At 41.3% G+C, this 22436-nt stretch overlaps 2 protein-coding genes across 7 annotated transcripts in view; one reads left to right on the top strand and one right to left on the bottom strand.

Moving 5' to 3' along the window:
• The window catches only part of DOC2A (double C2 domain alpha), a 180049-nt gene extending 163051 nt beyond the window's left edge, over positions 1-16998 (top strand). For all 4 annotated transcript variants that reach the window (XM_033945556.1, XM_033945554.1, XM_033945555.1 and 1 more), the window contains one exon: positions 15978-16998. In XM_033945556.1, coding sequence (XP_033801447.1) covers positions 15978-16114 — 137 coding nt within the window. In that variant the 3' untranslated portion in view covers positions 16115-16998. The remainder of the gene's footprint in view (positions 1-15977) is intronic.
• Position 16999: 1 nt separating this feature from the next.
• The window catches only part of INO80E (INO80 complex subunit E), a 66139-nt gene continuing 60702 nt past the window's right edge, over positions 17000-22436 (bottom strand). For 2 of the 3 annotated variants that reach the window (XM_033945557.1, XM_033945558.1), the window contains exons 7-8: positions 19825-19947; positions 17000-18653 (exon numbers count right to left, since the gene is read on the bottom strand). In XM_033945557.1, the coding sequence (XP_033801448.1) occupies positions 18438-18653; positions 19825-19947 (339 nt within the window). In that variant the 3' untranslated portion in view covers positions 17000-18437. The remainder of the gene's footprint in view (positions 18654-19824; positions 19948-22436) is intronic. The other variant, XM_033945559.1, reaches the window with a different exon arrangement.

Raw genomic sequence — 22436 nt, 5'->3', positions numbered from 1 at the left:
ACTGGGATGTCTTGCAGGGATAATCAAAGATTTTTCAAGATGTACAGGGCGCCAGTAGACATTCTGAGTTAAACCTGTTTTAAAAGCAAATGAGGGCCAAACAAGTAACCAGACTGACCAGATTATCACTGGAGAGATGACCATTTGGCCCTCTCGCCTCCCACCCGGTATGGGAAAGCCTAGTAGAGCAGCACATAGGTGTCTTAAGTAGCCTGTTGGGTGGGCCAGTTTTGAAAGGAGGATCCAGGCCCATAAGCCACTCTACCTGCTACATTTATAGTAGAAAGTATAAGCCCACCAAAACCCACCCAAAATCTACTGTACTGCCATATAGGTGACACCTGCAGCCATAAGGACTATTGGGGTGGTGGACAGGTTGGTATACCAGGTTTTGGGGGAGTTTTGGAGGGCTCACCATACACTAAAAGGGGGTTCTGGTGAAATATGTAACTGGCAGTCTTTATGTGAAGTTCACAGCAGGGCTCCCTAAGGTGCCTCACTGCCCTGTTGGGATGTCTGCATGACCAGTCCATTAAGATGCTAGCCCCTCCCACATCCAAATGGGCTTGATTTGGATGTTTTGAACATGGACATTTTTTATTACAAAAATGGCCAAAAAAGTTAGACAGCCTAGGGGCCAAGACATCTAAATAGGTCATTAAAAAATTTTTGAACATCTAGAGGTTTCAATAAATGGATGCTTTCCCGCCCTAACATTTGGACATCTTGTGGAATACATCCAAAGTCAGACACAGACACACTATTGAAAATGTACCCCAACCTATGTACCGGCTAATATTCTTGCTGGTATGTAGTTAGCTTGGCAGGTAAACGCTGGCTTTTATAAAGTTGCAGTAGAGGTTTCTACCATGGACCGATGATGTAAATGCTTTGACACTCATAGAATTCGTATGAGCGCTGGAGCATTTAACTCGCTGGCCCGTGGTAGAAACCTCTACCATGACTTTGTAAAAGGAGCCCAAAGTTAAGATGGCCTTTTTGCTAGTCTAACTTTATACACTCACTTAACCAGTTAGCAGACTGAATATCACTAGTAACAGGTTAAGTGCTGGCTCTGTCCCTGCTCACCCTCCACTCCTTCCTGAACTGCCCCATACCTAGCCTGTTACTGCTGTAGCGGTCAGAAGGGATATTAAGCAGCACTGTTCAGTTAAGTGCCACTGAATATCTGGGAATGGCCAACTCAGCAGGGTTTTACCTAACCTTTTTGAATATCAAGACCAAAGCGTTCTCCTTTGCTTTTGATTTTTGTAATCCTCTTCCTGGTCTCTTTTCTTTCAATATGGTTTTACCTCTTTCTCCATTTCTTCTTCACCATATTTCTGACATCCAATTTTCCATGTCATGTCTTTCTGTTACTCTACTCTGTCTCTTGTTTTTTCCATCACCCCTTCCCTTTTAGTTCTCCTTTCTTTTCTCCTATGACTTTTATCTATTTCACCCATCTGTCCCATCTTTGTATCTCACTATCATTGCTCCACTCAGCCTCTAGATGTCACCCAAACATCCATCTCTTCCTCTTCAAGACATCTTTCTTTTATCTCCTAAAAACTTCCTTATCCTCTATCCCTAATGTTACCATACGTCCCGTTTTGAACAGGACCGTCCCATTTTTAGGTACCCTGTCCCGTTGTCCCCAAGCAGAGCTTCGGGATGCTGAAATGTCCCGTTTTCAGAAAGAGAGCAACTAGACTCTAGTTGCTCTCTTTCGGCTTGGGGACAATGTGCAGGGATGCCCAAAAGGAGCCCGGGATTTCTCCCTACTGGTGCGAACGGCTGGCAGTGAGTGCCGAGAGAGAATGTGCGGGGAGTGCTGAGCGCCCTGGGGACCTCGGCTCATGCACTGGTTACAGCAAGGAACGCTTTTGCTGTTGCACTGGTGGCTGTGTGCAGCGTCGGATATTTCTGGCCCTTTTGACTTAACCTTTCACCGCTTCATCGCGCGTTGTAGTTGATGGATTCGCTCGCTGACATTCTGCCGTGGTGTAAGGAGGCCCCCCCCACCCCCGTCTGCGTGTTGGATGTGAGCAGCCCGGGCTTCAGTGGCGGCGGCCCTCGCCATGCTCATGTGCATCCCCCTCTGGTGCTGCAACCAGCATGTGGAGTCGGTGGACAAGTGGCACTGTTCCCTGCAGGCTGTGCCCGACGAGATCTACTGCTACAGCCGCAGCCTAGAGGAGTTGCGGGAAGTGCCCAAACCCCTGCAAATAGGAAATATGGCCCTAAATGCCAGCGGCAGCCCTGCTCTAGGCTTAACATTCTTCAAAGATGCAACAGGGGAGAGATTTGTGGTTTGAAAGAAAGGGAGAGAGAAAGAAAGAAAGAGGGGGGACAGGGAGAGAGAGAACAGATGCACAGTCAGAAGGAAGGCAACTATAGACTCACCAGACAACAAAAAGGTAGGAAAAAATTATTTTATTTTAAATTTAGTGATCAAAATGTGTCACTTTTGAGAATTTATATCTGCTGTCTATATTTTGCACTATATTTAATGGGATCCGGAGGATCTGGGAAGGATCCGGGGGTCCTGTCCCATTTTGAGGAAAAAAATAAATGGTCACGTTATCTATCCCCTTTTTTTGTCACAGAATTCTCTCTCTCTCTCAAGATTGAACAATATTTTACTGGGTTGACAATTTGTATGTGTGTTACCAAAGGGGAGTATAGAAGTAGCCTAGTAGTCTCATGAGAATCTCGGTGAGGGTGAGATCCAGAAGGCCTTGAGCATGCACAGATGCTCAAGGCTCAGCAGCAGACCGGCAGCAGGCCATTTCTAACTCAAGCGCCACACGGGTAAGGACATGGCCGGTCAGTAGATGGGGAGGAGACGATCGTGAAGGGAGGGAGCAGTGCCGGTGGCCTCAGGGGGAGCAATACTGCCAGTTCCCACGGTTGGGTCGGGTCGGGTGGGGGCTCGCAAATCGAGTCAATGCTCAGTTTGCGAGTTACAGTTTGCTCGAGTGTTTTGCTTGTCTTGCAAAACACTCGCAAACCGCGTTACTCGTAAACCGAGGTTTGACTGTATTCCGCTTCAAACCTAAGCGGATTACATCTAAAACAATCATAATTTAACAAAAACTTTAACAGATATAATAGACTGCTCCACAACTGGATCACCTACATACGTAATACATAAAACTCCTAAGCTCTCAACCCAGTCATCCTACTGACCTCATTAAACACTTTACCCTGAACCATTACTCAAAAAAAAGCTTTAACAAAGAAATGAGTCTTCAACATCTTCTTAAAGCTCATCTCACTGTATAACAGAATGTGAAGGCAGAGAAGGGAAGGAATTGGATTTTGGATTTAGCTCATGCGTGTTTTCAGTTGTAGCTCAAGGAGAGTTACATTTAGGAATAATAGGTATTTCTCTGTCCCTGGAAGGCTCACAATCTAAGTCTGACCTGAGGCAATAGAGGATTAAGTAACATATACACATTAGCACATATTTTGTGAATAATTGTATACTGCCTTGGGTGAATCTTTTCATAAAAAGGGTTAAGAGGGACCTTGGGGTGATAGTGTCCGAAGATCTAAAGGTGAAAAAACAGTGTGACAAGGCAGTGGCTGCTGCCAGAAGGATGCTTGTCTGTATAAAGAGAGGCGTAGTCAGTAGAAGGAAGAAGGTGTTGATGCCCCTGTACAGGTCATTGGTAAGGCCCCACTTGGAGTATTGTGTTCAATTTTGGAGACCATATCTGGCGAAAGACGTAAGAAGACTTGAGGAGGGCGACGAAAATGATAGGAGGCTTGCGCCAGAAGACGTATGAGGAGAGACTGGAAGCCCTGAATATGTATACCCTAGAGGAAAGGAGAGACAAGGGAGATATGATTCAGACGTTCAAATACTTGAAGGGTATTAACGTAGAACAAAATCTTTTCCAGAGAAAGGAAAATGGTAAAACCAGAGGACATAATTTGAGGTTGAGGGGTGGTAGATTCAAAGGCAATGTTAGGAAATTCTACTTTACGGAGAGGGTGGTGGATGCCTGGAATGCGCTCCCGAGAGAGGTGGTGGAGAGGAAAACAGTGACGGAGTTCAAAGAAGCGTGGGATGAACACAAAGGATCTAGAATCAGAAAATAAGATTAAATATTGAACTAAGGCCAGTACTGGGCAGACTTGCACGGTCTGTGTCTGTATATGGCCGTTTGGTGGAGGATGGGCTGGGGAGGGCTTCAATGGCTGAGAGGGTGTAGATGGGCTGGAGTAAGTCTTAACAGAGATTTCAGCAGTTGGAACCCAAGCACAGTACAGGGTAAAGCTTTGGATACTTGCCCAGAAATAGCTAAGAAGAAAAAATTTAAAATTTAAATTGAATCAGGTTGGGCAGACTAGATGGACCATTCGGGTCTTTATCTGCCGTCATCTACTATGTTACTATGTTACTATGTTAATATGTGGAGGTGCGGAAAAGTTCTCAGCCCAAACAACCAACTTCCTAAATGCTAAGGGTTATTTTGCCATGGGATTTAGGGAGGGAAGGAACAGAAAGGGAGAGAAGTTGGACACAAGGGATGGTGTGGAGGGGGGGATAGAGATACTGGATAGGAGGGTAGTTGGGAAAAGAAAGGGAGAGATGGTGGACCCTGTGGTGGTGGGGAAGGAGGGAGAGATGCCGGATGAAAGGGTAGTTAAGAAAAGGTGGATCTGTGGAGGGAGACGAAAAAAAGGAAAAATGCCAGACCTCCTGGGGGGGGGGGAAGGGAAACGGAAGGGGAGGACAGAGATGGCAGATGGATGGTTAGCATGCAGAAAGAAGAAAGAAGGAGACCCTGGCAAGCAAGTTATCAGAAGACAACCAGAGCCTTGGACCAACAAGATTTGAAAAATAACCAGACAACAAAAAGTAGAACATTAATTTTATTTTCTGTTTTGAGATTACAATATGTCAGATTTGAAATGTGTATCCTGCCAGAGCTGGTGTTAGACTGCAAACGTGAGCTAGGATTTAAGAGAGAGAGGAAAAGTCCTTTTTGTTTCTTTATTTTATTTACACCACAGCACCAGTGTGGTTAGGAGAAGCCAAAGGGGGTGAAAAAGCTATAAAATAAACCCACCAGGATGTTTGAAAAAAACACCCAATTGGGCAGGAAAATTGAATCAATAAACCAATTCAATAGGCTGAATCGAATTGAAATTTTTTTTCCTGAATCGGGCAGCACTAGTTTGCGCTACTGTCTTAGACTTTAGGACCTGGGATTGGGGAGAGATGGCATCCTCAGTACTTTATAATGCAAGTGAAACGAGGATTTGGTCAGACTTTTTAAGGGTCTGCAGAAGAAAAATATTGTATAGGCCGGAGACATGAGACAGCAGGAAATGGGAACTTTTCTTCCTTCTGTTTTTGTGAATGGCAAGGCTGAGGATGTCAGAGAGTTCAGTTAAAATATGTGCTTTATAAGAAAATATAATAATGTGTTTTATAAAGTTTATAAGCATTGCTGGCCTACCCGGTGAGGCGTTCCTAGTGGTGGTGGTGGTGGTGGCAGCGTGTCAATGTGTTGAGAGGAAGAGGTGGTCTGGGAAATTCTGCTGAGCAAATTCCGGGCCCATTTCCACCCCCCAGTTGGTCCACTCAACTGGTTCACACACTGAATGGGTCTTTGGGTGTCGTGCCTGGGTAATGTTTTGGGATCTCTTCCAGTGGTTTGTTAGTATCTCCTTGTGGTCCAAGGAAGGAAACTTTGTTAATCTTAGCATTGACCTTCAGAATATGTTTGTAACAGCGCTGCTTGTGTGGCATTAGGCTATGTAGTGATCGAAAGAAAAAACCAGACCTTTGCACATTTTTGCACTATATGGTGGGTGTATGAGGAGATTCACATTTCCTGCACAGCTAAGTCCGTGTGAAGTTACCTTGTGCTGTATTTGACATCTAGCAAGGTCTCTGTTTGGAAAGAAAGATCTAAGCTTAAAAATGAAGTGACCAGAAGTTATGGTAAAAGCAGATAGCGTAGCTGGTTTTAAGAAAGATTTGGACAAATTCCTGGAGGAAAAGTCCATAGTCTGTTATTAAGACATGGGGGGAGTGTCTGCTTGCCCTGGATCGGTAGCATGGAATGTTACTACTCTTTGGGTTTTGACAAGGTACTAGTGACCTGATTGGCTACCATGAGAATGGGCTACTAGGCATGATGGACCATTGGTCTGACCCAGTTAGGCTATTCTTATGTTATGTTCTCATCTGTAGGGGCCTTTGTTTTCACTTCTTATTTTAATGTATTTTTTTTATTGGAACTTATCAGTGTTTTTTTATAATGGGAACAAAAATGGAAGAGAATTAATGTGTGTGGAATGGGGGGGTAACTAATTTCTTCAGCTAAATAATTCAATCCACCTCAACCAGACATAGGAGAACTCACGCACCATTCACACACCCTCCAACCAAAAATGTCAAAAGAAAAAAACTGTTGGACAATCTCCTAGCCATTCGAGCTGCAACACTCGACCCCCAACTCTACAGCCTATTGACCTCGACCATAGACTACAAAACCTTCAAAAAAGAAATAAAATCCCTTTTATTCAAAAAACACATAAAACCAAACTAGCACAATCAGAACTGTCCCAAGCATCACCTGTAACTACTCCATATGTACTTCTGATGTCATGACAATTCAGACGTAATTTATGTTGTTATGTAATGTTTGGAATAATGGTTACATATATGAGGTTCAATAAAAGAAAATTTTCACTGTCTGTTTCTCTTCTGGCCAAAAAGAAACCAAAATATAAATATAAATACCAATAACAACGATAGTCCAAACTACAGAAAATTGGTATTAATAGTGATGATCTGTCCTTAAATAACCCTGGAGATGATATGGAAAAATGTGCTTCCCAAGATAAAAGAAATTAATGAAAACAAGATAAATAAAAGGATCAATCAGTACGGACCCAGTGCCCTCGTAACAACCGTTGGCCCCGGGCAGGTGTTTATGAAGTGTCAAGCACTTAGAAATAAATCTAAATAAACCCTGCCCCGTACATCATATTGTCCTTATATTATATGTGATTTGTATAGAAAAATATGTATATGTTACAAAATAATCGGGAGCACAATCATCCCCAGATTAAAGCAAAAGGAGAGAAAATCACCCCAAAGAAAATCTCCCTGAAACCTAATACAAAAAAACACAAAATGTGAAAATAAAAAAACCAAAATGCAAAAAATGACAAAAATCGTATGTAATATCCTCAGTCTCGTCCATCAAACCACAGCGCAGTGAGCCCTGTGCACCTGTCACAAATAGTTCGTGTAAGTCCTTTTATTTATCTTGTTTTCATTAATTTCTTTTATCTTGGGAAGCACATTTTTCCATATCATCTCCAGGGTTATTTAAGGACAGATCATCACCATTAATACCAATTTTCTGTAGTTTGTTTCTATTCTGACCATTTATTCCGTTTCATGGTTATTACAAAAAATATGTTTTTTACAAGGAGGGTGGGAAGGGGGTGTCAAAAAATGATGGGCCCGGGTGTCACATACCCTAGGTACACCACTGTGTGTAAGTGTCAATCTTGTCCCATTTTCCACTCCCAGCAATTCTTACATTTATTCTGCATGTGGTTTCATAGCACCAATTTTTATAAATGTATACACCAGGTTAATTTTATAAACACCTATGTTAGCATGTAAAATGCTGGTCTGCAAGCTCAACGCTCTTAAAAGATTACTCTGTGTGGGGGTTGGATGTTGTGGTATGATTGTTGTGGTTTTGGGATGATGGCGGTATATTATGGCTTGCTGTGTCTGTGTGTGGGGAGACTGGAATGTGTGGTATGCATTTTCAGGTGCACTATGCTGCTTATCTTGTAAATGGCAATCTGTTTGTTGCCTCAATAAAGATATTTAAAATTTTAAAAAATTACTCTGAAAGGGAGCAGTTTTCAGTAACCCATTCTAGTTGAAAGGTTTGTATCCACAGTTGTACATGTGTTCCTTGTGGTCAATTTTCAAAGGGAAATTACCCAGGAAGTTAATGCACATATGAATGACCACAGAATGTGCACTTGCTATTTCTGTTGGCAAGCTGGGTAAAACAGCATGTGTACATTTATATAGTCAAAGGGCTTATTTACTAAACCATGATAGGTGTTATAGTGTGAGTTTTAAAGTATGTGGGATGTTACTGTACAGATTTTTAAAAAGTTTATGTGGCATGTTAACACTGCATGTCAAGTGCTATATTAAACACACAACATAGGAATTCAAATTCACATCGAGTTTCAAGTTTTATTAAAAAATTTGATACAATGCTTATAAAATTTCTAAGCGATTTCCATAATAAAAAATGGAGTAATCGAACGTGTAGTAACTGACATCAACATTACTTACTTGAGGCTCGGGGGAAGAAGGGGTAGAACTACAAATGATTATAGTAAGGAGGAACAAAAAAGGGCTAAAGCAATAGGGTATAGAGTTAAAAACTTCCTATTGGAGCCTAAAATGCAAGTTGTGACTTGTGTGGCATAAAGATAAGGAGACAAGTGGGTCAGTTCTCAAAGGGGTGTGGTGTGCACTTTGCAATTAACATAACATATAACATGGAGCAGTTAACCACATCTCCAGAGTTGTAGCTAAATGCAGCCTGCATTAGTGGCTGTGCAGTTAATGCATGATGGTGATCACTGTTCTATGTTTGGAAGAAGGCAGTTCTGCTAAGTACTGGGGATACCACCAACAGTTAAAATAGAAGTTTTGCAGCTACTGTGGGTCTTTTGCTGTTAATGTGTATTAACTGTAAAATATGAAACTGTTTACAACATAGGTCCATCAGCCCTACCAAGGAAGATGGGTACAGCTCCTCACACCTGCTGAGACTGAAAGAAGACTGACAGGAATAGGGGAAGGTACTTCTTATGTACTATTCCACAGTTTTGTTTCAGTCTCCACCTGCTGGTCATAATGAGATATATACCCATTCGTAAGGACTATACCAGTCTGCCAGGCGCTACAGAATGTGCATAAACTGTAAAAGTCCCAAATGTACATGCATTCTTTTCCCTCCAACCTAAACACATCCTTAGAAATGCCTCTTTTTAATCCAGCTAAAAAGTAAACATTTGTTTATTTATTTTTCAAGTTTTTACTGCCTATCCAGTAAAATAAACAGCTGAACAGAGGTATAGCAAGAACACTCACTATAAAAATAACATATTATTGGTACAATCTTTGGGCCCCTTTTATCAAGCTGCGCTAGAGGTCTCTAGTGTGAGCCGGTGCAGTAAATGCTCCGATGCTCATAGAATTCCTGCTCTTTTGATTTGGAATTCTGCACCAGCCCACTTGAGAGAGGAAACAACCCTTAATCACTTCAAATCAAAGTTGAAAACCTTTCTGTTTCAAGATGCCTTTGGGCCATAACCGTCCTCTTAAGGATGTTTTTCCCCTTCAATTCTTTCAGCTTACAATTTAAGGTTTTTCCCTCCCTCTAGTAACTTCCCTTCTCCTTTCTGTTTTTTAATACATTGTAGTTCTCCCTGTTCCTTTTGTTTTTCGTATGTTTTTCTTCCTTGTTGTTTGTCTCTGTATTAATTTGTATAAATTAATGCTTGGTTTTTAGGGGGGTTTTTTTGTTATACTGTGAATTGATGTTATACGCTTTTGTTATTTTTTAATATATTTATTAGATGTACACCGCCTTGAAACCTGATTTGGAGGTATAACAAACTTTTATAAACTTGAAACTTGAACTGTGATGCCCTGGCATATAGGAAGCTGGGAGTACTAAGCAAGTGAACTGAAACTACCTTTTTTAGCTTAAATGTTTTGAAAGTTTCTGTGTACTGAATAAATAACCACTCCATCTTACCAGTGACTGAACTGTGGTCAATATCAGAAACTCATTTCTTAGTATTGCAACGGAAAGTGAAACGAAACAAAAATCCATACAAAAAAGGAGATTACCGCTGAAAAATAGCTGGAAAGCGATGACCACAAATGCTCGCAGTCTAAGCAACAAAGTTCATGATCTGCAAGCTCTGATGTTAGAGGCAGATCTAGATATTGTCGCTATCACAGAGACATGGTTCAGTAAATCCCATGGATGGGATGCAAACATACTGGGATATAATCTTTTTAGGAAGGAAAGAGATGGTCAAAAAGGTGGAGGAGTAGCTCTCTATGTAAAGATCAATAACCAAGCGACCAAAATGCAAGGGACCTGGGGAAAGGAAGAAGCGATATGGATCGCTCTGAAAAGAGAAGATGGAACTACTATCTATGTGGGTATAGTTTATAGACCGCCAACTCAATCGCAGCAAATTGATAAGGATCTGATCGTGGATATCCAAAATTTTGGAAGGAAAGAGGAGGTTCTGCTGTTGGGAGATTTCAACCTGCCGGATGCAGACTGGAATCTGCGGAATCGGAAAGAAGTAGGGAGATTGTGGATGCCTTTCAAGAGGCTCTGCTCAGACAAATGGTGACGGAACCCACAAGGGAAAAAGAGATATTGGATCTGGTCCTCACAAATGGAGAGACGGGAGTGATTCCTGAGGATTGGAGGAGAGCGGATGTGGTCCTTATTCATAAAAGTGGTCACACGGATGAAGCAGGAAACTACAGGCTGGTGAGCCTCACTTCAGTTGTTGGAAAAATAATAGAAGTGTTGCTGAAAGAAAGCATAGTGTACTTTCTTGAATCTAGAACAACATGGCTTTACAAAAGGTAAATCGTGCCATACGAACCTGATTGAATTTTTTGATTGGGTGACCAGAGAGCTGGATCAAGGACATTTGCTAGATGTAATTTACTTAGATTTCAGCAAAGCCTTTGATACAGTTCCTCATAGGAGGCTGTTGAACAAACTTGAAGGGCTGAAATTAGGACCCAAAGTGGTGAACTGGGTTAGAAACTGGCTGTCGGATAGACGCCAGAGGGTGGTAGTTAATGGAAGTCACTCAGAGGAAGGAAAGGTGAGTAGTCGAGTCCCCCAGGGTTCGGTGCTGGGGTCGATCCTGTTCAATATGTTTGTGAGTGACATTGCAGAAGTGTTAGAAGGAAAAGTGTGCCTTTTTGCAGATGATACCAAGATTTGTAACAGAGTAGACACCAAAGAGGGAGTGGAAAATATGAAAAAGGATCTGCAAAAGTTAGAGGAATGGTCTAATGCCTGGCAACTATAATTCAATGCAAAGAAATGCTGAGTAATGCATTTGGGGATTAATAATCGGAAGGAACCGTATATGCTGGGAGGAGAGAAGCTGATATGCACAGACGGAGAGAGGGACCTTGGGATGATAGTGTCCGAAGATCTAAAGGTGAAAAAACAGTGTGACAAGGCAGTGGCTGCTGCCAGAAGGATGCTGAACTGTATAAAGAGAGGTGTAGCCAGTAGAAGGAAGAAGGTGTTGATGCCCCTGTACAGGTCATTGGTAAGGTCCCACTTGGAGTATTGTGTTCAGTTTTGGAGACCGTATCTGGCAAAAGACGTAAGAAGACTTGAAGCAGTCCAGAGGAGGGCGAAGAAAATGATAGGAGGCTTGCGCCAGAAGACGAATGAGGAGAGACTGGAAGCCCTGAATATGTATACCCTAGAGCAGGGGTGTCCAATGTCGGTCCTCGAGGGCCGCAATCCAGTCGGGTTTTCAGGATTTCCCCAATGAATATGCATGAGATCTATTAGCATACAATGAAAGCAGTGCATGCAAATAGATCTCATGAATATTCATTGGGGAAATCTTGAAAACCCGACTGGACTGCGGCCCTCGAGGACCGACATTGGACACCCCTACCCTAGAGGAAAGGAGAGACAGGGGAGATATGATTCAGACGTTCAAATACTTGAAGGGTATTAACGTAGAACATAATCTTTTCCAGAGAAAGGAAAATGGTAAAACCAGAGGACATAATTTGAGGTTGAGGGGTGGTAGATTCAAAGGCAATGTTAGGAAATTCTACTTTATAGAGAAGGTGGTGGATGCCTGGAATGCGCTCCCGAGAGAGGTGGTGGAGAGTAAAACTGTGATTGAGTTCAAAGAAGCGTGGTATGAACACAGAGGATCTAGAATCAGAAAATAATATTAAAAATTGAACTAAGGCCAGTACTGGGCAGACTTGCACGGTCTGTGTCTGTATATGACCATTTGGTGGAGGATGGACTGGGGAGGGCTTCAATGGCTGGGAGGGTGTAGATGGGCTGGAGTAGGTTTTAATGGAGATTTCAGCAGTAGGAACCCAAGCACAGTACCGGGTAGAGCTTTGGATTCTTGCCCAGAAATAACAAAGAAGAAAAAAATTTTTTAAAAAATTTAAATTGAATCAGGTTGGGCAGACTGGATGGACCATTCGGGTCTTTATCTGCTGTCATCTACTATGTTACTATGTTTGAGCATTGCCAGCGTAAAGGTTATCACCAGAACAGGGCTTTCAACTCTTGAAGGCATGCCAGAACCATGATTAGCGCCCAGTGGGGTCATCTGCCCATGGAATGGGACCCACTATGTGACAACCTGTAATAGGTATTTTCTGTAGACAGCACACAATCCCTCTTGCATCCCTGGGTATTACATTAATCATATGCTAGAGAATTAACTGAACAGCTGAGACTTCTGCACTTGGGAAGGGCCACACATGTTCAGAATTTTACACTATATTCTGAACTCTGATACAGCTGTTCCTTCCTGGCAGTGCACAATGATGTCACCCACTTGTGTACTTATCAATCCTACAGTCTACAGAAAATCTATGTTGCAGGTGAAACTGGAATTGCTTCTATGACTAAAATGCACTGGGGCATTTTTGGGAGACCATTATTTCTCTGGATCCCCTGGTTCTATCTAGCCCATCTTCAAACTTGGGGCTCCTTTTACGAAGGTGCGCTAGCGTTTTTAGCACATGCTGCCCCCTGCGCTACACGTAAAAACTAATGCCAGCTCAATGGTGGCATTAGCGTCTAGCGCACGCTAAAACCGCTAGTGTAGCTTAGTAAAAGAAGCCCTTGATGTATTTTGCATCAATTTGGTCATGTTCTGTTATTTTTTTGAAAAGGAGTGGCAAGCGGTTTAGTAGTGCGAAGGATGTAGATCGTTCACAACTGGTCTCAAAAGGTACCTTTTTGAGACTAGTTGTGTATGATCTACATCCTTTGTATTACTGTACAATTTTTGGAAAGGTATTTTACCCCTACTTTAATTAAGAACTGGTTTTCAATGCTGTGCCCTATCCAGGCATCAGGACTGAATATCCAGGTCATCAGCAGCACTTGCAAGTTATGCAAGTATGACCAATATGCAATGTCATACTCACATAGTTAGCCAAGAAAATTTAGAACTGCTTTTTGTGGGATCATACACTACCCATGCCTGCAGCTTTTCTCCTATCATCACACAGTTTTCTGGATGCTTTTTCTGCATAACATAACTTTTGTGGCAATACTGAATTGGACCCCTTATGACCAAAACACAGACCGTCAGGTCCATACCATATTTACCTTGTGTGTCATACGGATTTATTATTTGTCTGCATTGCTTCTATTTGTGAAGATTTCAAATAAATTATTATGCCAAGATCATTGTTTCCACTGGGTTTTTTTTTTGTTTCAGTGGATTCCCTTTGTTTTTTTGACTATGGTGAATGTGCCCCAACATCCTACAAAGCAAAATTTTGGAGCAGGCAGTTTAAATGGGGTAGAGTCCACTGAAGATGACCCTCGCCCTGGACGGCCTGTGGAAGCAACTTCACAGAAATGTGCAAGAAAGTTGAGGATTTAATTTTGTCAGACAGATGATTTAAGGTTTCCCGAATAGCTGAAGAAATGGACATCTCAGCAGGTAGTTTGGAAAATAATTCATGAAAAGTTGGGCATATTCAAGATTAGTGTAAGATGGATTCCAAGAATGCTGATGCCATGTCAGAAGGCCACAAGAACTTGGTGATGCTCCATGAAGACCAAGTGAATTGTTTTCATCATTTGGTGACTGGAAATGAGACTTGGGTTTATCACAGAGATCCTGAGTTCAAAATGAAGTCAATGCAATGGAAGCACAAGTCATCGCCCATCCCAAAATGTTCAAGACAGAAAAATCTGCAGGCAATGTCATGGCAGCTGTCTTCTGGGATGATGAAGGACTTTTGCTTCTGGAGTTCATACTACACAAGATAACTGTAACCGGGGAGAGTTATGCCAACACAATGATTGCTTTGTAGGAGTCAATCATGGAGAAAAGACAAAGAAAACTCACAGCAGGCTGCTTCTTCTTCACAATGCACTGGTGCCATCTGAGCATGTGGGTTTCAGCAGTTGAACCATCCACTCTACAATCCTGACCTAGCTATCTTGGATTATTTCCTGTTCTGAGTTTTGAAGAAATCTCTCCGTGGACAGCAGTTTTCAAGTGATGAAGATGTCAAGGAAGCTGTGACGTCCTGGTTTGAAGGTCAAACAGAAGAATTCTTTTTAAAGGGGTTAAAGTCATTGCAGGGAAAGTGGATGAAGTGTATTGGAGCTATCAAGGGACTATATTGAAAAATAAAAATCTTTTAAAAACTTTCTTTCCTAGATATATTATTGAATGCCCTCATAAATACTGAATTTCACAAATATTTTCAGTATAGCCACTCAAGCAATTTGTTTCCATTGTTTTTAGTTAAAATTTTACTTATTTATCACAGGCCTATGAAGCCCTATGCATTTCTAGTTCTGATGTTACATAATATTGGGACCCACTAAGGTTAGTATTGACATTAATGTGGCCCTCTATGTATAAATGTCTGCTCTAGAGTCTAGACCCTAAAGTTATAGATAAGGCTCCAAGGAGAGAGACATAAGTAACTCAAAAATATTTCTTCACAGAAAGGTAGTGGCTGCATGAAAGTGGAAGTTATGTAAACAAAAATGATATCCAGTTTTTGTATCAATTGTGTTAATACAAATTTTTTAGTTGCAAACAAATGAGGGGAAAGCCAGAGATCAATTGATTCTATGGCAATACACCAAGAAGGAATGCTGAGCCGCCTAGATGAAACTTAACAGTCTTTATCTGCCAGCATAGATTCTATTTCTCTATTACCATATATACCATTTCACTCATATATACTTGAATATAAACTAAGATTTTGGGGTGTAAAAAATTGGGATCTCAGTTTATATTTGAGTCTTCCCTCCCCCTGATGTTGTATTCCTCCCAGCAATGTTCTTTTGCCACCACCACCCACCCCCAAACCAGCAACAGTATCAACCCTCCCCACCCCCGAACTGGCAGACCTCGAGCCGTTAGCATGCGTGGTTGCCCCTCCTGAACATCATCACTACCACACCCAAATCAGCAGCATTTCCCTCCTTCTTTTCCCTCCCCCTGAACAGGCCCGATCCCCCCTCCAAGACCTAGTGCAAGGACCCAATGAAAGGACCCCAGGTCTCACCATGCTCCCTGGTGGTCTAGTGGCATGTTCAGGTAGGAGTAATTCCTACTCACTCCTGCCCAGGCTTTCAAAGAAGTAAAAACTGCTAGCAAGGCTGCAGTCTTGGCAACCATTTTTACTGCTGAGAGAGCCTGAGCAGGTGGGTATCACTCCTGCCCCAACATGCTACTAGACCACCAGGGAAGCATGTAGAGGCCTGGGATCCCTCTGTTGAATCTGGAAGGGGAGGGGGTCATGCCTGTTCTGGGGGAAAGCGGAAGAGGAACTCTGCCAGTTTGGGGGGGTTCGTGGGGGTGGTGCTGCTGGTTCAGGGGGGTGATGCTATTGCAGCTGGCAGGAAAGCTCTGTTGGTGGGGGGTTGGGAGTGGCTGATGGCACAGTGGAGGATGGGAAATACTAGCAGGAGGTGGGAGGAATGGTGGACTATTCAGCACTATTGTTCCCCTAAAAAGGGGGTGGGGCAAAAATGGTATCTCTGTTTATATTCAGATGGGTTTATATTCAAGTATACATTATACTGTATGTGGGCTGTTTCAATATTGCAGCACTAATCCTTTTCTCTCCTCATTCCTCACTGCCTTAGGTGGAGTTACCTTGGGAATGAATACAAAAGGTGAATGTTTGAAACACTGGACAGAGTGCATCAGTTACCTGAACAAGAAGATGGAGCACTGGCATACCCTAACCAATGAGCTTCCAGGATCTACCTTTAGTGACTGAGACAAGTCTTCCAATTGGATGAGATAGGGGGTGCACCTAGAGGAGACAGCAACTTCAATTTTGGTTCTTCTCTCTTCTGGGCTACATTCTCTGTTTCTAAATTTGACTCTAGTACTAGTCCTGACTCTTTAACAGATTTAAGGAACTTTGCTGGCATGACAGTTTGTATGTGTTGCCAAAGTAATGCATTACCCCTAACTTTCCCTCATATTTCTAGCTCCATCCTTGTTTTTCTTTCTTGCTAGCTAATGATCTGTGCTAAGACTTGAGGGCTGGTTATAAAGGCTCCATTTCTTTGATGGGGTTTTCAAGTTTACAAGGATTTGGGGATGCGCATTTCGTTAAATTTTCACACTTCCACAAGTACTTGTTTATGAATACCCTACAACTACAAGGGCACATCTTCAGTCAAAGATATAAGGGATGTGTACAAGCCAAAAACATTTGGTTCATTTGGGCTTGTCTTCTGATTTTCAGAGTTTTGTTGGGTTAATTTACACATTCATTTTAATAAAACTTTTAACATGTATTAATCAATTTAAAGCATGTTAATTCATATGTTAGAACACACAATCAATTTAGCACAAATTAAACTTTTAAGGCATGTTAATAATATGAATGCATGCTAATGAATATACATCCCTACCAGATATATAAACATGCAGCGATACAAGATCACATCCTCAGAGACAGGCAAATTTATCATACAAGTATGGAAATATTCTTACACTCAAATACAGGGACACATACACAATTCTTTGCACGTTTTTTTACTTGAGTGTGTACCTTTTGATGTTTGTGATTTCTGCATTGTTATTGTCAGGGCTGGACTGTATTTTTGTGATGGGGCATTTTGGAATGTGCGCATTCATGTGGTTTTTTTTTTTTTTTTGCAAAGGGGGGAGGGTTTGGAGGGATTATGCAGCATTTTCTAATTATTGTGCAAAAAAATACTCTTATTATGCAAAACTAACTTCTCTGTATGTTAAATTTTACTGTAAGTTGTCCAGAGAATTTTCAGAGGTAGTGTCTGTATTGTTGCCTTGCCCCAGTGTATTCTGGGAACTGTAGTCCCATGTTGCTACCAGTGAGAGATGACGGTGTGTACTGTAATTCTTTGTAGGAAAGAAACCTCAGCCCTTGCATTCTCCATATTTTACTGGAGTTTACTTGCAATTATTGCCTCTTGTACAGAGTTTTCTTACAGGGCGCTGTTAGACAAAATACCTCCTCCACAAGAAGTGAATTCACTTTAATTAAATACGTCGGGCTTCCATCACTCCCAAACTTCACTTGCACCTTTAAGAAAATTTAAAATATAACAAAAAGTTCTGCTTCTGGAAGAAAGGATTTCTCCCCTTCTTCCTCTGTTTCTGCTATGTAGTTTTCTTTGTCTTTCTGTTTGTTAACACAGGGGAAGGCAGGGGAGCAGTCTACAGTTAGGCCTCCTTTTACAAAGCTGTGTTAAGGCATTTTTATCACCAGTCGCGGTGGTATTAGCGCCAACACTCATAAAGTTCCTAATACCGCTACAGCCACCAATAAAAAATCCTAACGTGGCTTCGTAAAAGGGGGGGAGGGGGGTTAAAAGAGCAGCAGAATTTAACACATTTGAAATGTAGCCTTGTATTCATGGAGAGTAATTTGTATCCTATGATTTATATGTTGTTTTGTGTTTTGCATGTTTAAGTTCTGCTCTTACAGATAAATGCACTTGAAACAGAAAACTTTTTTTCAACTTTTTTTGATCTGTGATACAGAGTTGGAAGTGTCAAATAGTCCAATTCTTTTACCTCTGCAATTATTTTTCCAAGGTTCATGAATATAAGGGGGAAAGCTTGTACCGTTACTTACTGAACAGAAATGGCAGGGTAGAATATTTTAAGGTGAATCACATATTTATTTAGCATCCAAAGGGACCAGGAACCCTGCTGTACAACACACATCAAAGCAAATCATCTACTACATTTCACTTAAAATGTGGAAATATATGCACAAATGGCATGTAAAACCAAACAGTTTATTCAACAGGATGTTACAGATAACAGTGGCATGACTCGGGATGCAGAGACCACAAGAGAAAATGAATCTGTAATCTGTGGGAATATTCGTAGAAACAGCTTCATTCTTCAAAAACAGATCCCAGGTGGCATCAGTGTTCCCTAAAACTGCCTTAGAACAGCCGCTTTGTATTTAATACAAGGCCCCCTTAAGAAGCAGCTCCTTTTGCTGATACATGGCTAGGAACTCAGCTAAAGGAATTTTCATTGCTCTGATTGAATTCCTTTCTTCCTCAAAGATGATCCATTCTGAGATTATATATTTATTCTGGAATGTCAATAACTAGATCATCATCATCTCCATCCAGTCCATCCTCTCCACTGCCTTCCCCTGTATCGCTGAACATCTGCTGAGGCACTGCGCTCAGGATGGCTGGCGGGTGAAGCTTTGTTGAAGGGAGAGGCGTTAGCGAGGTGGTTCGAGGGCTTGTGAAGGACAGCGTGGATGAACGTGAAGTGGCAGTGGCTGAGAGAGGAATCTGGAAAAAGAAAGAAAACAAGATGTATTGCAAAGCTCCCTCATGAGACAGAAGTTGTAATGTATATATCAGGGATAGGCAACTATAGCCTGTGAGTCAGAACAGGCCCCCTGGATCAAAATATATGGTTCATTAATAATATCAATTTTTTAAAAAAAGTGTAAATAGCCTGTGAAGCCCTTCCAGCAACTCATCATTACCTAACCGCAGGCTGCTGCCGATGCTAGAGAGCAAGTATGAGGGCTACTGGGAGATATGACTGAATCAGGGGGAGGGGGGACTGATTCTCTCCCCCTTCTTAGACCACAGACTGCACCAGCCCTCACCCCCACCCCCACTATTCAAATTCCCAATATAGCCCTTGGACCAAAATATTTGACCATTCCAAATATAAATGATTACTCTTTAAGTGCTGTCTAGGTATGTGGTTACTCTAGAATTTCCAGCTCACAACTGTTTAAAAATATCCTTTAACATTGCTCCTGCTGAGTGAAAGCATAATACAAAGCTCAGGCTGTGTTCTGAATATAGCAGATATCCTCAGATAACAGTTGGGACAAGCCAATATGAGTAAACATGGCCAAATATCTAGAGACATCAATGCAAGACAGAATGCATCCTAGGCTTTGCAAGCCATCGTTAGGCTGCAAGAATATTATGTAGCCAAAACAGAAGAGATCAGGACAGGACAGCATAGGATTTATATTCTGTGTTCCAAAACTGTTTCGTCTGAGGACACCAGCATAGGGATTTATATATTCCCAGCTATTCATTCCACTATTTTTTTTAACTGTCTAACTTCAAAACTATTTATAAATCATGATTATAGTTCTATCTATCTTGGCTGTTGGGCTATATAATCCTAACAGCTCTCTGATCCTTCCTCCTACGATAAATTCTCTAGTCTCCTGGTAAGTCTCTGCTTCTCTCATGTGCTGTTCCAATCTCAAATTCACTTCTTGACTCGATCTAATTTGTCCCCCACTGCAGTCTTATTGGGACCTTCTTGAGAATGCTGCTGTCATCCCTTTTTATATAGGCTGAATGTAATGAGTGAATGCAGATCTGGAAAATGGGCTCTTTTAGATAATGAAAACTCTGCAGCCAATAATAGGGAGCTGTCTTTCCCCTGTCCCCCATCCTTCCCCTCGCCCTCATCCCAGCCCAGTACCTTGGATTTCTTAGGCTTGGGTGTCCTGGCCTTTCTCTCTCTCTTCGACCTATCAGTCTTGGTGCTGCCAGGGATCGGAGCCAGGTACTCAGAGGGGAACTGGGCATATGGTGGTGATGTCATCTGGGAGGGACGGGTGAGAAAAACAAAGATGGAGTGGGGGGGAAGGAAGACGGTGAAAACAATAAAAAGCTTGTGGATATGAATTTCTGTCTTTCAGGGGTTCCTTAGCTACCATTTGCTTTTAACTTGCCTTAGATTGCTTTAAACAGCTTTAGGTAAGAGGGCCATTTTGAGCAAAAGTAACAAATTGCATCATGCAAACTGAGAAGTAATTGGTTTATGAAGTTAATGTCACAGATAACATTTGTAATACAAACATCCAATGGAACCCTGGTCTGCACATGTCTAAAATGTCTTTTGTGACATCATTGCCTGATAGCCCAATCAGATGCTAGAGTACGCACGACAGCATCTTGCATCTTTGTAACTCATATGGTTGCTCTGCTGAAAACTGGTTTAAATAGTTGTAATTTTATATTTCTAAATTTTACAATAAATATACAAGCAACATTTGCTTAAGTAAATTTTGAAGAAAACAATTTAAAAATAGCACCACACTGAACTGAGGGTAGATCATTATTTCAAAGCATCCTGCTGCCTCTGGTCACAGTGCCCAATTTTTTTCAAGGAGATAGACAGTATTGTATTTGATAACAGACATTATCATAATTTCCCCTCTTTGTTCCAAATAAAAATCAACCCCAACTTCTTCAAAAGCCTTTACAGGGCAAAGTCTGGATTGACTCAGTTTGGCCCAGATGACATGGAGTTATTTGGTAAACCTACATATTTGAAGAAGGAAGGACTTAAACATCCTGAGGGAGATGGATGCAATGTCAGAATCCAAATAAAATTGTAGATAAAAAAAATAAATGTGGAAAGGAATAAAAATAAGGCAAAAACAGGAATAGCAGCTTCTTCTTGATGACAGGCTCATACTTTGCTATTCTGGCAAAAAAATATCAAAACTCACCAACCTCCTCATAAGTCTCATTTTGGTATAGTAGGAATTTCAGCTTACTTTTGTTAATTTTCTGTTGAATTGTTTATTACCACTAGTTTAGACCTGAGGGTGCACTCTTACCATACAAATGATGGAACATGATGATACCACACAAACAATGACATCATCCATCACCAATTGACCTGCTATCCCAATGGAGAACTTTCAGTGCTTCAATAACTGAAACAAGACCAAGCCTAAACCAGTCCAGCATATACTTTCATCCAAATATTAAATTTTTTTGGAAAAGGCCACATGTTGATATGATTCTGAATAGACTTGCACAGACTGATGGGTAGAATATTGCAGAAATTGACAAAGATAAACCAAATTCCCATTTTGTAACATTCTTTCCAATAGGGTGGATAGCTTGGACATGGGCATGTACTGACCCACCACAGACAGCAGACCAGTAAAATCCCATCTTAAAAATTCCAGCAATAAAAAAGTGACCTTGTGTGCTTTCTCCAGGGTATCCATGTTCTATAACAAGTCAAGATGTTCTACACAGTAAATGACAATAGATGAAGACCTTTATGGTTCATCCAGTGCATCCAACAATTTGGCTGCAGCATAGCTTATCATGCAATGCTATGTGAAGTTAACATACAGAACATTGTGTCATTATAACCATCCTTATTCTATGCCTAATTACAAGATGGGCTAGCCTCAAAGTCATACAGTAACAATACTTGAAAGTTGCTAAATCTTAGATTCTTTTTGCAAATGAAGTTATAAATACTGTAGAAGTCTCTGTCTGATGCCATCTTTTACTTAATTGAGACTACATACCATTAAAGCACGTGTCTTACAATCAAGCCACTTATCCAAGTCTTCAGCGGTCCACACCCCAAATTTCTTCCAAATCTAGGGATTTATCATAGTTTTTTCCTCCATGCTCCATCCTCAGTCCTCATCCTTAAAAGATGTGGACTGACAATTCCACTAGCAAATTTGTACAACTTTGCTGAATATTGATTAGCCTCTGGATAAATGGCAAGTCACGCTATTTTGTACTGGTTGTTAAAAGCAACTTAAACCCTTTTGTGTCCTGTTTAAAGTGTGAAGGTCATTTAACTTTGTTGTGATTCCATGCTCATTGTATACAGGCATCCTCTGTGTTTATCCCATACATTTTTGTATTTGGCCACCACCCTTCCAAGAGGATATTCCATGAATCCACCACCCTCTCCATGAGAAAGTATGTCCATGTTACCCATGCAACATTAATTCATGCCCTCTAGTTCTATTGTTTCGCTGTCTCTGAAAAAGATCTGGTTATATATTAATACCTTTCAGGTATTTATTATGTCTGTGTCATCTCTCCCTTGTCCCCCTTTCATCTATGGGATACATATTCAAGTATACCATTTTTGTCACCTTCCTCTGAAACAATTCAAGTTTTTTTATATCCTTAATGAAATAGACTATTGTATTCAGAGGGCATCAATGACCTGTACATGCTTCTGCTGGTTATGGTTCTATGCAGCCTAGCAGCTTTATGGCTTTGGCCACCTCGAGATCCTCAGATACTATCACCTCAAGG

Source organism: Geotrypetes seraphini, chromosome 5, assembly GCF_902459505.1.
Source record: "Geotrypetes seraphini chromosome 5, aGeoSer1.1, whole genome shotgun sequence".
In the NCBI taxonomy this organism is placed as follows: Eukaryota; Metazoa; Chordata; class Amphibia; order Gymnophiona; family Dermophiidae; genus Geotrypetes; species Geotrypetes seraphini.
The sequence above is the reverse complement of the archived record's forward strand: the minus strand, read 5'-3'. Positions and strand labels throughout refer to the sequence as shown.